The 16849-nt window shown below is 47.4% G+C and overlaps 1 protein-coding gene across 9 annotated transcripts in view; it reads left to right on the forward strand.

Moving 5' to 3' along the window:
• The first annotated feature begins 1931 nt into the window (after positions 1-1931).
• SLC33A2 (solute carrier family 33 member 2) overlaps positions 1932-16849 on the forward strand; it is a 178593-nt gene continuing 163675 nt past the window's right edge. For 3 of the 9 annotated variants that reach the window (XR_014961368.1, XM_085604374.1, XM_085604367.1), the window contains exons 1-2: positions 2520-2802; positions 7356-8142. Coding sequence is in view for 8 of the 9 variants with exons in the window: in XM_085604374.1 (XP_085460500.1) it covers positions 7437-8142 (706 nt within the window). In the remaining variant the exon portion in view is untranslated. Of the gene's footprint in view, positions 2228-2474; positions 6910-7355; positions 8143-16849 lie in introns of those variants that run through there. The other 6 variants (XM_085604373.1, XM_085604370.1, XM_085604372.1 and 3 more) reach the window with 6 other exon arrangements.

The following is a 16849-nucleotide window of genomic DNA, read 5'->3' on the forward strand; positions in this document are numbered from 1 at the left end:
CACTGCTTCCATTCGCAGCCAAGGTAATCAAAAAGGCCGTCAACACCCAGCAAGCAAACTTCATCAAAGCCAACAACGTCCTGGACCACTCCCAATCCGAATTCAGCAGCAACCACAACACCGAGATCGCTCTACTAGCCGCCACCAACGACATCTGCGACCTCCTCGACTAAGGCCAAAAGGCAACCCTCATCCTCCTGGACCTCTTAGCTGCCTTCAACACAGTCTTCTACCGCACGCTAGCCACCAGACTCCACGATGCCGGCATCCGAGGAAAGACCCTCGACTGGATACGATAATTTTACACAGGTAGAACTCAGCGAGTTGACTCCGCCCTACCTATCAGAACCAACAAAGACCAGATTTCGGGTACCCCACGGATCCTCCCTCAGCCCCACCATCTTCAACATCTATATGGCGCCCCTCGCTACCATCATCAGAAACCACAGGCTCAACATCGTCTCCTATGCCGACAACACCCAGCTCATCCTCTCCCTCACCAAGGAACCAAACATCACCAGGCACAACTTCCAAGAAGGGATGAAAGCCATCGCCACCTGGATGAAAGACAGCTGCCTGAAACTCAACTCTGAGAAAACAGAAGTCCTCACACTTGGCTCCACCCTCTCTGCATGGGACGACTCTTGGTGGCCCCCTGCCCTCAGAATCCCCCCACACCGACAGACCATGCATGCAACCTCGGAATCATCCCGGCCTCATCGCTCACTATAAACCGCCAGATCAACGCCGTATCCTCAGCCTGCTTCAACACCTTCCGCATACTCCGCAAAACATTCAGATGGATTCCCTCTGAATGCAGAAAAAAGGTCACACATGCCCTCATAAATAGCAGACTGGACTATGGCAACCGTAATCAAAAAAAGACTCCTTCACAAGCTCCATACCGTCCAGAACGTCGCAGCCAGAGGGATCCTAGACATCTCCCACCATAACCCCAACACCTCAGCGAACTCCACTAGTTGCGCCCGGGTCACCGGAAGTCCCATTCTAGCAGGTGACGTCACATCCTCTCCGTCGCGTGTACACACGGCAACACCTGAAAAGCATACTGCGTCCCTCACATGTCACATAGCTACTCATGACTCGAGCTCCAAAAACCGGAAATCCGGCTGCTCTACTGACTCCCTTTCACTCCAACACGCACGCGGCCTCCAGGGTGCGCGCCCCAATGACACCGGAAATGCGGCACTCGCCTGTCATCCACGCGCCCCCTTTGCCATTCACGTGCTTGTTGCCCTTGGTCTCAGAGCGTTGCATGTTGTTGGCGAAATGGGGTTGTGTCTCCAGGGAGTGAGGGTGCAGCTGCTGTAACTGGGGATGTGGTGGAGGATCTCTGTGGGAGAGATTGATGTGGCTGCAGTTGCTGGGATTTAAGCTACTGCCAAGGAGGTGGTAGGTGGTCAAGCCAGCACAAGCAGATGCGCTATTTCAAATCAAAACATAGTCCAAACACGACAGCTTAACAAAAACGCATGGCGCTCACAAACATAGATAACAAGCATTGGCATAGCCAATAGGTCTCGCCTTTGAGACCTTATAAGTGTTTAGCTATGCAACAGTGCATAACTAAATACTTATAAGGTCCCAAAAGCGAGACCTATTGGCTATGCAAAGCGGCCGTGAAAGTGATCGCAATCACGATCAAACATCAAAGCCGCCGCGAAAGTGAAAGTAATCACGATAAAGCGAGGCGCGTTCGCCCGGGCACATGTACTGTAGCTCTAGGCTGGCCTGGTAGCACTTTTTGGAGCCCTCTCAATAAGTCTCGCCAGACCAGCGCATGCGCTGGGTCAGGCGAGACCTAAAAAGAGTGCCAAACACAAAGCGAAAGCAGACTAGTAATAGGCCAATACACCAGGGGCGGGAACTAGCTACAAGACGGAGGGACATAAAGTAGAACAAACCAAACCACACGGAATAAAACCTTTCTCAACAACACAGTTTAACCAATCCGTAGCGAGGGTATAGCCAAAGCCCGTAGAAGTGGATACAGCCCGCCTCCCAGAGCAGCGCATGCATATTGCCTAGGATCGACCTCAACAAAAATGCTTGTTGAGGCTGGTGCCGATGTCCTGGGGATGGACGTCGGCAGCTCAAAGCCTTTCAGTTCGTTTTCCCTGCCAATGTGTGATACCGGCTCCTCACCGGGAGACCGTGGGATGGGAGCAGATATCCTGTCACACGGTGGCACCCTGTGAGCCGGTAGGTGAGTAACAATCAGTTTGAAGTAACATCGTCCCAGTGAGCAGCGGCACACTATGCGTCCTGGTCACCGGAAGTCCCATTCTAGCAGGTGACGTCACATCCTCTCCGTCGCGTGTACACAGGGCAAGTCGGCAACACCTGAAAAGCATACTGCGTCCCTCACACGTCACGTAGCTACTCATGACTCGAGCTCCGGAAATCCGGCTGCTCTCCTGCCTCCCTTTCGTTCCAACACGCACGCGCCCTCTAGGGTGCGCGCCTCAATGACACCGGAAATGCGGCACTCGCCTATCATCCGCGCGCGGCGCGCCTAGGTTACAGTCAGAGCGGAAGTGGAGTGGCTGCTCTCCTAGAACGCCGCGTGGCGTTAGAGTTGCAAAGAGACTCAAAGGTCTTCGGTGATTCCGTGGATCCTCGGACGAGGCTTCAGGCCAGTCTGAGGTACCCGAATATGGTCCACGTCGCACAACCCTTGGTAAAGGACTGGAGCTGCCCCAGCCAGTGCCCTCGCGGCATGCCGTCTCTTTAGCCAAGTAGACTTTGAATGCTGGGACTGTCTAGCCCAGTTTTCCACCGGTAAAAGCGAAGCTTTATACTGCTAACCCAAATTAGCTATAACGCCTAAACTGTGTGAAGGTGTCACCAGTGCTTTAAATGGGAAAAAATAAGTGCAGGTACTCTTTAATATGAGCTAGAGGCGTGGTGAGTGGGCGGGGCTAGGGGCGGGGTTTAGGGCAACATATGACTACATAATGACTTCTATATCAGTTGCAGCAACTATGAAAAATGTGTTTATGTAACCAAAACAGGTTAACTCATTACACAAAATGAAACCCAAAATGGATGATAGGTTAGCAGTTTATCGTTCTGTAATATTTGCTGCTTTTTAATGCCATGCTGTTATGTGGCACAATACTATATGCTCTCGAGCGTGCACACACGCACACGCTCTATCTCTCTACATTCCCTCTAAAATCTGAGTGTCCTGATTCTCTCCCTTTTATCTCCACTTGCCTCTAATCATCACCCAGCCTATAATCTTCTCACTAGTTCTGCTCCTCTTTTGCTTACTCTCCACAAGTCTTTATTTTCTCCCTCGTTTTTCCGTACTTGTCTCCAGTTCACCCCTCCATGCTGCACTCATCCCCTAAATTTGCCGTCTGGAAAATTAAAGTTAAGAAATGCACCAGATTTGACTTTACAGAAATGTGTGTTAAAATACAATTTCTGAGACGATTCATGATTTCAAAACTCAACCACCTCATGTCTTTACATTCATCCCTACTCCTTCCGTCCACAAAGAGAAGCAGCTCCTGTCCTGAACAAAAAGATGAAAAGAAAACCGGCTTTGGCGAAGGCAGAGGATTTTGTTGGGCTGTCACTGCTTTAGAATGGCCAGTGCAATCAATATCCTGACTAACTGCCCGTCTCAACCCATTTACACACCTGATGGAGAGGGGCGGGGTGAGGCTAAAGCACTTTCAGCAGAATAGTCCTCGGGCACATGATCGACAGTGAAGGGTCTGTCTAGACCCTGCACTGTTAGTCACAGCGTGACGCACAGTAAGCCCTCTGCCCCCTGCAGGCTCAGGCCATTCACATGGGCGCTGCTGGAATCTCCAGCAGGGACTCAGCATGAGGCTTGGCGCTCTTACAAGCTCCTGAGAAGCAGAGCGGCATCTGCCCTGTGCTAGAGGAGATAAATAACCGGAGCCTGCAGTGCCATCTACTAGGGTACCGGTACTCTCCCTGGCGAATGAGAAGTGCCGGTACTGAGGGCCAGAAAATTCAGAAGTGCCGGTACTCAGTACCGGTGAGTACCGGCCCATTTAAAGCACTGGGTGTCGCGCATGACGCGGGAGTACTCGTCAGCTGGAAATAGTTGCAAACTCACAGGGTAGGGTGTCCAGATTTTGATAAATGACGAGTACATGCCAGGAACATAGTATTGGGGCTACTCATTTGTGTTGACCAGGGATCATACCATGTTTTAATTGCTTGCACTGATAGAGATGCTGAAACACTAAGAACACCTCGTCAGCTGGGCAGCATCAGGATTCTTCAAGCACACAAAAGGCGATGGGAGGAATGCTTACAATAAGCCTTAACCACTGGCAATCACTGGAGTAGCGTTCCAACGTTCGGATCCTACCTTATGCAAATCAGTCTTGACACTTCTCATGGGAACAGTCCAGCCCAACCTTCCAGGTCAGGTTCTCCCTTAAATAGATAACACTAGCTAACCATGTTTGCCCTGATTAGGGCTCATCAGTCGTGTATAGGTTGGTCTCAATGGAAAAGTGAGCAAGGGCTTCACATCTGGGCATATCCCTTGCCACTTAAGGCAGTACATCAAAAACACAAAATGTGATGGGAGACCGGGTCCTCATGGAACCTGATGACAAGCAATCCAAATCCACTGTTGCCCTGACTGGGCCCCTGCACGCATTCCTACCATCACCTTATGTTTTTATGATGTAATGCACCTAGTGGCCAAGGGTATATATACCCAGATGTGGGTCCCTTGCTCACCGAGCCAGCTACAACTGAGTGAAGAGGCTAAAACTGGTCTGGGGTGCTTGTGTTCTGGTTCAGAAAAGACCTGATTTGGCAGTTCTGGCTGAACTGTTCATATTTAAGCAGGGTCTAGACTGATCAGCATATGTCTGGGTCCAAACAAGTGGCGTAGTGGGCAAAAGAATTATGGGTTGGAATACTACTCTGAGCCGAATGCCAATGGTTAGTCTTATTGTAAGCATTCCTCCCATCACCTTTTGTGTTTTTAACGTGGATATGTATTACAATGTCTGGACCTGAGTCAGTGTTAAGCTAGAAGGGAGTGAAAACAAGCATTGTCAAATGCATTAGATTTGTGAATTATTCTGTGGTTGTGCATCCATGTATTCAGATAGAAGCATCGATTTAATGCATACACAATATACGTTCCAGAAAAAATACTTGCAGATTTTACACACTAGCATGCATAAAGGTATCCGAGTTTCTAGTGCAAAGATATAATCATAATGGATACGAAAAGATACCCATGCATGTCCAGGCGCCGAAGCATATTTACATATAGATGCTCAATATAATAATAGAGCTCTAATGCGTCTTAAACAAAATGCATCCATCACAAACGCTAGAACACATGCTCAAAAGGTTAGTTGAACTTGTCCTTACAAAGCAACTCCTTCCTAAAGAAGGACAAACTTCTACTCGCCCACCACAGGAATCAACAAATACTACAGATCGAAAGCAAAGCAAAACTGCAATTAAACTCCATATGAACTAAACTGTGTTTAAAAGTTATTTTTAGTCACCTTTCTTTCTCAAATCCTGGAGATTTCAGTTAAAAAACACACAATTAGCAGATTTAGGTTAGCATCTCAGAAATGCACAGGATGAACCATCTGTTGCAAATGCTGGCTCGTACAATACGTCTGATCAATTTCAGTTATTGAAACATAATATTTCACTTTTTTAAATCTTCCATAGTTATATGTTGGTTTTTCTGAAAGCTATAGTTACAAAAAACAGACAATTCAGCTGGCTTGGAATTATTTATAACATTCTTAGTTTATTTTTTTATTGCCTTTTAACGATTGTGCAGGAGGCGAACACAAGGGCTGTAAATGTATACCAAGATAGAAAAGCTTTTCACCAAAAATGGACGTATAGATTGTAATGAATTTGGATATTTGCTGTGGGTATGATCCCATGTATTATTATGATGGTTTTATAGACTTTCTTTGTTGCAAGTGCAGATCTCTTGATTTTTTTTAACCGAGTTTCTCAAATACTGCTATATCATTTAACTAATGGGAAATAGAAAAACACAGACTTTATTATTTTGAATTAATAAAAATATATCAAAATAATACTCTGAGCAGAAACCTGCAGATACTGTGTATCATCAATTTAAGTTGTGGATCTCGAGATACATATACAAATAAGAAAACTAACTTTCAAAGGAGTTTAACCAAGTCTTGAACTGACCCAGTCTCGTAGAATTGGGGGCTGGGTGGAGCCCACATTGGTTCTTCGGGTCAACGATGAGGACTGCAGTGCTTGGGTACCTGTCATGCTAGGCAGCAGTCTCATTTTCTGATTGTGGACCAGGCATGAAAGCTGAGTCATTTAGTTCTGAGATATAATCCTACATGTAGAAGAAATGGCCTAGTAACAGAGTTGGCAGTTTCGTGAGGGTCTGCACAGGTATGGGAACAATTATGTGAGTTTGAAATTGGGAATAATAACCCCCTTGGTATGCACTGGGGAAATTTGTCTCCTTTTGTTATGGACACTCTTCTCCGGCAACTTTGCCTTTCCCATGAACTTTTCTATGCTGTCCCGCGGTTCCTCTCTTCTTCCATCTCATAATTTTTGTCTTCCCATAAACTAACACAAATAGTAATAAAAAGCTAAACGTAGAAAAAACAGGAACCACACAGCTAGCGAAATTAAGTAAAATGATAAACAACAAAATAGTGCAGTTCAGACGAGAAAGCTTGAAATGATTCTTCATCGTTCAGAAATGGACAGAAAGGTTATTGGATGTTAATAAGTAGTGAGGAACAGGATATTTGTGTGTCTCGTATTTTGACCAGCTGTCAGCGGTGAACCATCATTCTTCCTCGTCTCGCCAAGCTTCACTGTGATCCTCCGCCTCTATGGAATGACTGTGTATGTATCCATGTGCAAATCTAATGTCCAGTTCAAGTGCACGTGGTGGTCTTTGCTCGATGTCTTTATCCGCTTCTTGCATGCTGATCTCTAATTTGGCACTCCGAGTCTGCAAATTAGCTAGCCCCAACATAGCGGTAGCTGACCAGAATTGAAAAACACATTTTGTACATGCTGGCATGATGCATATCTCTTCTGTGTCTATGGAGAGAGACAGTCTAATTTAACCTTCTAAAAAGTGCTATATTGATGGTATTGAGTTTTCTTTTAAGATAATTTACAAAACTGTTAAAGGTAAGCCCTATGTATACAGTTTTAAGCAAGCTGAAGAGCAAAACATGATTTGTTTTTATAGCAACTCCAATAGTTTGTAAACATCTGTGTTTTTATTATAAACAACCATATGCTTATGTTGTTCTCTAATTGATGTATATTGGTATTTTCAGGTTTAAAAATCACATTCCTGTCCATCCATCGCACATTCCTGATTAACCTTGGCAGCCCGAATACGTGGGTTGTAAGAGCAGATGCCGACCATGCCTTTACAATGGACATCAAGCAAGTATTTGCTTCTTGGAGTGCTGTACTTTGTGCAAGGCTTGCCCCATGGATTACAGTCTGGGTTGTTGCCCATTTACCTGCGAACTGTTGGACACTCCTTCACACGCATTGGTTTGACCAAATCATTCTTTTTCCCCTGGCTGCTCAAAGTTGTCTGGGCTCCTTTTGTGGATGGATATTGGACCAAACAAATCTGGCTGCTTTTGAGCATGTGTGCATTAACTGTGGCCTGCCTATTTTGTGCCATATTGTCTCCTGAGGTGAACTTTACAGCCCTTGCCATAGTGCTGATTCTGATGAACGTCATGGCCTCGATTCAGGACATCGTAGTTGATGGGATGGCAGTGAAACTTCTAAGCAACAATGAAATTGGCTATGGGAACACCGTCCAGGTGGTGGCATACAAGCTAGGCAGTGTGCTGGCAGGCGGTCTCTCTCTGACTGTTATCTACCTTATCGGGTGGTCTCCACTTTTCCTACTTTTGGCCGTTGTCTACTTTGTGGCGATTATCTACGTTTGGCAAGTAGCACCGTTCCAGAGCATCTCCAGTACGTCTGTCCAAGAGGAAAAACTCCACCAACGACACTTCAACCCTTGGGAGTTGCTGCAGGAGCTTCTAAGAGTACCGGGCACCCCTTGGACTCTTTTCTTTGTTTTCAATTACAAACTGGGTATGTTTCATATTTTACTTTAATGTAAATATAAGACATTGTGTATTCACTGCATCCTTCAAGACTTTCCTTGTTGGCTTGTTTTTCCACCTCTAGCACTTTCCCACCTTTTAACATTCATTACAACGCAGTACACCGTAGGTGATCTTTGTGAAAAATAGGGCAAGTTATTTTGTCTGTTCAGCCCCTCGTAGATATCTGTCTGCAGACTAATACAAAATGTACATTTCTAAAAACATAGAATTTCTGAATATGTTGTTTCTTTGACAATCCAGTGTAATGGGTACTTACTCCTCTTAATTCTTCACCCAATGAGCATCCACAGATACCAGACTGAATCTGTAAACCTTTAATCGAGCAATAGTTCTCCAGTGCCATCTAGTGTTGCCACATGACTCCATATTTGGCTTCATCTGTCCAAGAGAAGACAACATTTGCCTAAATATGGTGCCACCAGGCTCTCTGGCATCTGTTCCTGTTTTTCCTCGCCCTACCAAAGCAAGCCTAGAGTTCTTCTTTGGTGTTTATCAAAGTCCTCAAACCCTGAACAACTCTTCTTCAGCACATTGTGTCGCACTGACATCTGTTCCTGTTTTTCCTAGCCATACCAAAATCCTGTGTTCAGTGCTTACTAAATTCAACATGAATCCAGGTTCTGAAACACTTTAGGTCAACTGCCACCTCCTAAGGTCTCTGGTTTAAAGTCCTTTCAATGATGTGGAATGATGTCGCTCTCAGACTCACATGACATTTGCATATGGTATTTGACACCTGACCATGACACCTCCACTTATGGCTCCTGTACTTCCATGCAGCCGAAGACCATCAGGGAACAGGAAGCCAAACTATTTCTGGCACAAGCCTTTAAGGACAGTCCCACGCCATTCCTTTCCCGTCCTTCAGGTAAGTCTGCTGACAGGGAGCGGTCATCCAATAGGTCCTCCTGTAAAAAACAAAAGAGACCCAATCAGAAGGAGAAATTCCTTCCTTCTCTGAGGAAACAGTCCCACTCCCAGAATCATTCAGAGTTTGCTGGGCTGTTCTCTGACACTGGTTTCTTGTTAATCTTTCACAGATACGATTCCATATCTTAAGAGGCTAAAGAGGTTTTGTCTCTATTCGCAGACCCATCTCAGGTTAAGGCCTTTGTGAAAGCCATGCTGGATAGCTTCAAAGCAAGCTGTCCCACATCGTTGTGGGTCAGATTCCCTTCTCCCCAGAGTACAGAGTCTCACTCCTGGAAGAAGTCTGTAGCTCAGATTCAGAAGCACTGGAAATGTCCAACCTGAACTTTAGGTGCATAGAGGAGGATGATTTGGAGGCCAAGTGTTCCCCTAGTAATTTTATAGATGTTGGACTCCACCTATACTCTCCAGTTGCCATTGGACATATGTCCTCTGAAGAGGAGGTCTTTTAACCTTCAGACCTTCCTTCTGAGGAGCTGTGCATGTCCTCTTATGTGGTGCATAAGTCAGTTGAAATGTAAAATCCTTACGGACATCAGTCAGTCATCTAGGATCTCCCCTGAGCCTCTTTTTTTCTTTTGACATTACTCTTCTGAAATCAGTTGTGGGTGTCTGGGGGAAACCCTTTTTGGGCCGAGTAGTACACCGATAGATTGCTCAGCACCATATTCCTATGCAGGTCTTTGTTCCGTTCGCTTGCCTGAATAGTACTTTATCACCCTAGAAAATAGGTGCAGGTGGATTTCATGTACCTGGTGCAAGAGAGGGGGGTTTATGCATGGGCCACTCGCGACCAATATGTGTAGTCATGCGTGTGTGACTGTGTGTGCATATGGCGTCACTAGACGGTGTCTGCACTCACCTTCATGCAGTGAGCATCGCAACATGCGTGTGCACACTGGACATGTCTGCGTGCACCTTCATGCAAACTCCACAATGAAAAACAGTACTTTGCTTCAGCCAAAAGTTGCGTGCATTGCTATTTGCACCATCTCAGTTCCTCAGCCTTCTAAAGTTCATATATTGAAAACACCACACATTTTACTAAAACAGGTCTTTGTATCGTTTTAATCCACACTTACAAGATCTCCAGTCGTTGGGTACATCAAACGTTCTCTTTTATTCTTAGGCACTTTTTGGGTCACATAGCTTAAAAACAAGCCAATAGCTCTGGCTAAGCACTTGTAAGGTCCCAAAAGCGGGATCTATTGGCTATGCCAATGCTTGTTTATATAGTAACTCCATGCTGCAGCCGCAGACCCTCCCCGATGGGGAACCATATGGCGACGTGATTCTAACCACTAGAACGAGAAAACCTGTCATGGACTAATCTTGCTATCCTAACTGGACGTAGGATCTTGCAACATATAATCCCCTTGTGCATAGCCCCAGTGAGTACTTTGACAAAGTGTGCCCGAAACAGTACTGAGACCGCTGGCAAAGACCCAAATGTGTTCTTAAGTCTCCTAGTTCTCTGGCTCTCCGCAGGATCGCATCTCGGTCACAATAGTTTAGTAGGTGGGCTATTATTGGCCGTGCAGGTGCTCCGGGAGGGGGTCGTGGACCCAGCAATTGGTGTGCCTGTTCCACAATGAAGACTTCCGACAGTGCTGTGCCAAACAGTTCGCAGAGTAGGGATTGCAGGTCATCTTGGAGATGGCTGTAGATTCGGGGATTCCAATAATGCGGAGGTTATTTTTTCTAGAACGGGATTCTAGGTCTTCGTTCGTGGCACGGATAAGATCAAGAACTGTGTCCATTTTTAACAAGCGCTGTCGGTCCTCAGTGAGGGCGTTGTCCGCTTCAGAGACCCTAGATTCTAGGTGCGCAATCTGGCTCATGCGAGCCCACCTGTTTCATCTGATCGAGCCGGGTGGCAAGATGCTCTATTTTGGAGTCTATTGTTTTTAGGCTGGATTTGACCTCTAAGAGAAGAGAATGAATATCATCATCTTGTACTCCAGCATTGTCCGTCTGCGTTGCCTGTTCCTGTGCATCTTGTGGAGGTTCCCCATGCTGTCCAATCTGCCGGTTTTTAGAGACCAACTTGGTCTGTTTTGTGTCCGTCTTCCCATCTTACTGTGATTTAAAGTGTGTTGACACGTTTGGGTAGGAGACAGGGGAGCGCCGCGAGCCATGCGGCCAATCAGCTGTTTGTGGTGTTACTGCCCGAATGATTTCCAGCAGCTGCATTATCAGCTATATCCTAGAAGTCCGGTTGGTAGGCCTCAGTGATTAGGGCATTTCTAGTAGCTGTGCATGTAGTTTGCAACGTCCCTGTTCTTATCCTGGCCACGGCTGAGTCCATCGCATGGCCAAGCTGCAGCCCTGCCACAGGCGGCTCCCGCCAGTCTCCGGCACCGGCGTCTCCAGAAGGCTGTGGCCATCGAAGGAGCCAGGGGGAACTCCTGCATGTAGTGTCAGTTTCTATGCCCTTCAGCCCGTCTCCCGGGCTCAGTCTCTCTGCCTCCACGCTATCAGTTGTCTCTCCCAACATAGGTGAGCGCCAATACCTTAAGCGCACTGCTGGGGCCAACAGTTGCTTTGTACGTGTTCACATTGGATATAGTGTCTAAGGCGGCCCAGGGGAACACAAGTTATGCAGAGTCTCGTTTGCAGCAATGGTCCCCACGCGGTGGGATCAGTTATGTGCAGTCCATAGGCATAGCACGGACGGGTGCGGCGCGGTGCCGCAGTGGTAAGTCTGTTAAAGTTCGCCGGTTGGGCGGCCTTGTAGGCGGGGTGGGGTGATAGGATCGTGTTGCGTCTGACGTGTTCTACCGCTGACGGCCAACAGCCAACCCTCCCCCCCACCACCTGACTCTTTACTTCGTAGTATTGAACGGTTGCTGCTTCGGCAGGTGTGGGGCCCCGTTCCGTGGTTTCTCTGTCGCTGCAGGAGCTCTTCGGTCCAGGCACAGGCACTCCGTCACTCCACACGGATTTTTCTCACCCACCACCACGAGCGGACCCGCCAGGCCGCTGTTTCCCCGTGTCCGCCTTGGACGAATTTTCAGGCCCCCATCGGTGCAGGTGCCACAGCTGGGCCAAACTCCACATCTGTGCTGCAGTGTGGTCATGACCTTGATGTGCAGTTGCACACCCAGCCACTATGCTCAGGATCATGCCAGGCGCGGCCCTGCTGGTTCTCTCGCTGCCTGCTCGTCGGCCGGTGTCTTCATGTCTTCATCTACGACCACGCAGCTCTCGGACCGCGAGCTGAATTGGATCCTATTTATCCTAATTTAATTCCTGTTTTCTACCTGCTTAGAGCACTTCCTGTACAAAACATAACCGAAGCAGCAGTAGTTATATAGCATGTTAGTGCCAAGCATGGCACATATCCCTTAATAATCTTTAAAACTCTCAGGGATCCTTTACTAATACTCCCAATCCCAAGAACCTGGAGCTCCCACATTGACGAGAGAGCTCTCTTCAAGCCCAGTAAGGGGAGAAACTGTAATACATGTTGGACGTTGGCTCCCAGCACCAAACTCAGCACTCCTGGTCCTTGTCCTTAAAAAAGGAAACCAAGCAGGAACTGCTGGGGGTCTGCTGTTCAATTATAGCACCAGCTGAGTGTGGGTGGGTTTAGGTGAAAGCATTTCCTGAATTATATCCTGTCCCAAGATTGGTGGCATTCCTTACTGTCAATGATTGGATCGAGGGATAGAGAGATAATACTTGCCTCTCCTTGTACAGGACCTTTTCATTTTTTGAAGCAAAGCTCCCTGTGTATTTGTAGAAGGAAGCTGTAGTATTTCTACTGTGTTTATTCAAATACATTCCTTAAGATGAGTTTATATTTTTGTAGATAACAGGCAATAAATGTATACATATTTTTTACTTTTTTTTTTTAACTGGTTGCAGACTTTTTTTGTGAGTTAGCTCATCGGCAGCAATGTTCAGGCCGCAGCCTCGCTTTGTATTTATACAGCACTCACATGCGTACACATTATGCTTCTTATCTCCTCTTGTGGTGAGTCGTGGTGCAGTCTAACTTCAGCGTCCTGCCGCTTGAGACCTTCTTTTCACTCAATAAGATTTTATTCTTTCAGAACTTGAGACATTTTTATTAAAAAAAAAAATGGTATAGAAGCAATAGGAATTTGTTTCACCCCAAATATAATTGGAAGATTGCCTAAGTGTCATCTGGCATGGGCTTTGGCACGTATGCACAAAGTCACAATTAGTATATTCTTTTAGATTTTTACTCCTTGACTCTTTGATGCCTTATTATTATAGGAATGCTTCTTTAAACACTAGTCGCGTTTGCAGAGTGGTGGAGAAAGGGGGCTTGGCGTCTGACCAACACTCAGGAATTCAATTCCATAGGACTTACAGGAGGTATCAGGAAGGCTTCTTGGTCCCCAAAGTCCCTCAGGAGTAAGGTGGACTTCATCCCCCAACCAGTAGTGTGCCAGGAGGCGCGTTTGCACAGTGGTGGAGAAAGGGGTCATGGCCTAAGAAGACTTCTTAGCAATCCCACTGTATGGGACTTACCGGAGGTAACACAAGGGATCGTTTGCCCCCAAGGACATCCTTGGGGGCCAACTACCCCTTCTATTACCTCCAGTAAGTCCCACACAGCAGGATTGCTACATTTTCATAGCAGGCCACTCCCCCTTTGCCCACCACTCTGCAAACGCGCTCACTGGCGTTGCCCTTGGATGGGGATTGAAGCCCCTTCGCTGCTGGGGCTCTTTAGGGACCAACTAGCCTACATGTTACCTCCAGTAAGCCCCACACAGTGGGTTTACTGAGAGGTGGACTCAGGCCACGCCCCCTTTCTCCACCACTCGGCAAACGCGCCTTCTGGAGCGCTCTTAGTTGGGGGATTAGGTCCTCTTGCCTCCTGAGGGTCCCTGGGGGCCAACTAGCCCTCCTGTTATCTCTAGTAAGCCCCACACAGCTGGATTGCTGAGAGGTGGTCCAAGGCCACGCCCCCTTTTTACACCACTCTACAAATGCAACTCCTGGCGCACTGCTGCTTGGGGGATGAAGTCACCTTTAGTACTGAAGTCCTCAGCACACAAGGCGACCTCATCGCCCCACCAACAGTGCACCCCAACAGTGCGCCAAGAGGCCCGTTTGCAGAGTGGTGTATAAAGGGGCGTTGCCTCATACCACCTCTCAGCAATCCCACTGTGTGGCTTACTGGAGCCTAGTTGGCCCCAAGGACCCTCAGTAACGATGGGGACTTAATCCCCCAACGCAGAGCACGCCAGGAGGCCCGTTTGCAGAGTGGGACGTGAAGGGGGTGGGGCCTCTGGCGAGTTGCCGGTTTCTTTTTTCTTTTTTTATTTTAGGGAGGGGGGGCTGTGTGGGCGCGTTCCTTAGAATCTTTTGGGCCCCGGGGACCCTATGCCCCGGTGCCTGAGCCATTTTTTTCATTATTTGAAAAGGGTGGGGGGCTTGCGCCCCCCTCCCGAGGCAGATCACGGCCCCGGGAACCCAATCTCCTGGTGCTAGGCCTTTCTATCTTTTTCATCTTTAAAAGTGAGGGGAGGACTAGCAGAGTTTTTTTATGGAAGGGGGGGCCGCGTGGCACCCCTACCCTGGGTCACTTCTGGCCCCTGGGACCACATCCCCCGGGGCATGGCCAACCATGTTTTTTGAAATTTTTGCTTTGGAGGGGGCTACGTGGCCCCCTTGCTGAGGACAATTATGGCCCCGGGGACTCCATCCCCAGGGCTTGGCCAGCCTTTAAAAAAAATGTTTTTACTTTGGAAGGAGGCTGCTTGGCCCCCCTCCTGAGGCCAAATATGGCCCAGGTACCCCATCTCCCTAGGCCAGGCCAGCCTTGTTTTTTTTAATTTTTATTTTGGAGGGGTGGGCACCCCGGAACATTGCCGGAGCCTGCTGTGGGGGGTAGCGGTCCCCAGGGCTAAGGAGGGCTCCTGGAGGGGAGCCATGCAGGCCCCCTCCCTGCATGTTTTAAGCCCCAGGGAGGTGGTGGTCCCCAGGGCCGGGGGTCAGCAACGGACCCCCGGGCAGGTGGTGGTCCCCAGGCCAGTGTGCGGGGTGGGCAGGAGCCCCCTACACACTTCTCTAATTATTCGGGGATTGGGGGAGCATTAATTTCAGTGTGCCCCAGGGAGGTGGTGGTCCTCGGGGAAGTGTGGGGGGGGCAGGAGTCCCCCCACACTTTATTTATATTGAAGCCCCCGGGAGGTGGCAGTCCCCAGGGCATGGGTGGGTCCGCATGTAATTTGTTATGCCCCGGGGAGGTGGCGGTCACCGGGGTAACATGGGTAACGAAACCCCCCAGGGAGGTGGCGGACCCCCTGCACATTAATAACAAAGCCCCAGGGAGGTGGTGGTCCCCGGAGCTACGGGGACCCCTCATGATAATTTTGTATTGCCCCCGGGACCTGGCCCACCCGGGGGCTTCTAGCCCGTGCATCGTTTTAAACAAAATTTCAACCAGACTCGCGCACCCAGTGCGTATCCTGCCGTTTTTTAAAATGCTTTTTTGGGCTCTTGGAGATCCCTGAGCAGTCCTATGGGGTCAGGGTGTTTCTACCCTGCCCTCTATTCTTCTTTTTTCACCTCTTTTCTTGTGACTCGGTTCTACCGAGTCACAAGATGACTGCCAACACTTCCTGGTTTGGAGTGTTGGTAGCCACTCAGAGACGAGCTCATGATCGGGAGGGTTCGCGGATCCACAGCGGTCACCTGATATCGATATTTTTTATTTTTCAATTTCTCAGGAACTACTGAACGGATATACGACATTTAAAGCAAAGAGTGCACTCTGGACCAAGAGCTACCTCTCTGCCAAATTTGGTGTAATGCCGTTCAACAGTTCGGGCTGTAGCTGCGACAAAAGTTCTTGGAAATTAACAATGACAAAAAGCGTTTTGGGCCCCCCCTTTTTTCTCGGCCCCCGCTTGACGAATCACCCGGAAACTTTCAAGACAGGAGGTGACCGGAGCGCCCCATTAGTTTTGAAAATATCGCGAAGATTCGTCGAAGGCGCCAAAGATGTTGGCAAATATATATATGTATATGTGTGTGTGTATATATATATATATATATATATATATATAAATCACTGATAATCCTTCGTCAGCTGACCGCGTAGTCAACGCTTCCTCCGCCACAAAGGATACACGAACCACCAAAGTTTCAGGCAAAAATCGATGTTTATTGCTGTTTCCTGATGACGCGTTTCGGGCACCACTTGCCCTTGTTCACATAACCAGCAAGTAAGAAACGCCATTTTTTATGTAATGCTTACACCACGTGATAAAACACAATCAATAAACATAGAAGAAATACTGTCTATGCGAATGGATATATATGTCCACACCAGTTTGTCTGTTTGTTTCTTTTTGTCTTTTTTCCATTTTTTCTCTCTCCCATTTCAAATTTATCATTATTATCTCCTCTTATTTTCCTCTTCCACACAATTATTTATTTTTTATTCCGTGCTGATTGTGTCTTGTTTTCCAGATACTTGGTGATCCTCCAAAGAGATATCATAGTTCATAGAGAGGTGATAGGTCCCAAATGTATTGCTGACTGTATAAATACAGTGTTGCATACGAAATTTTCATATGTATCTAAAATACTGAAGAATATAAATATGATATCAATAAATAAATAAATACATATATAAATATATTAAAATATCACAATTGAATCATATTAACATGTGCAAAAAAGTCTTCCTACATTTACATATTTTACCAATATTCAAGTTAAATACACGAACCTACTCCAACTCTCCTATATAA

The sequence above is a fragment of the Triturus cristatus genome, chromosome 5_1 (genome assembly GCF_964204655.1).
Source record: "Triturus cristatus chromosome 5_1, aTriCri1.1, whole genome shotgun sequence".
Classification (NCBI taxonomy): domain Eukaryota; kingdom Metazoa; phylum Chordata; class Amphibia; order Caudata; family Salamandridae; genus Triturus; species Triturus cristatus.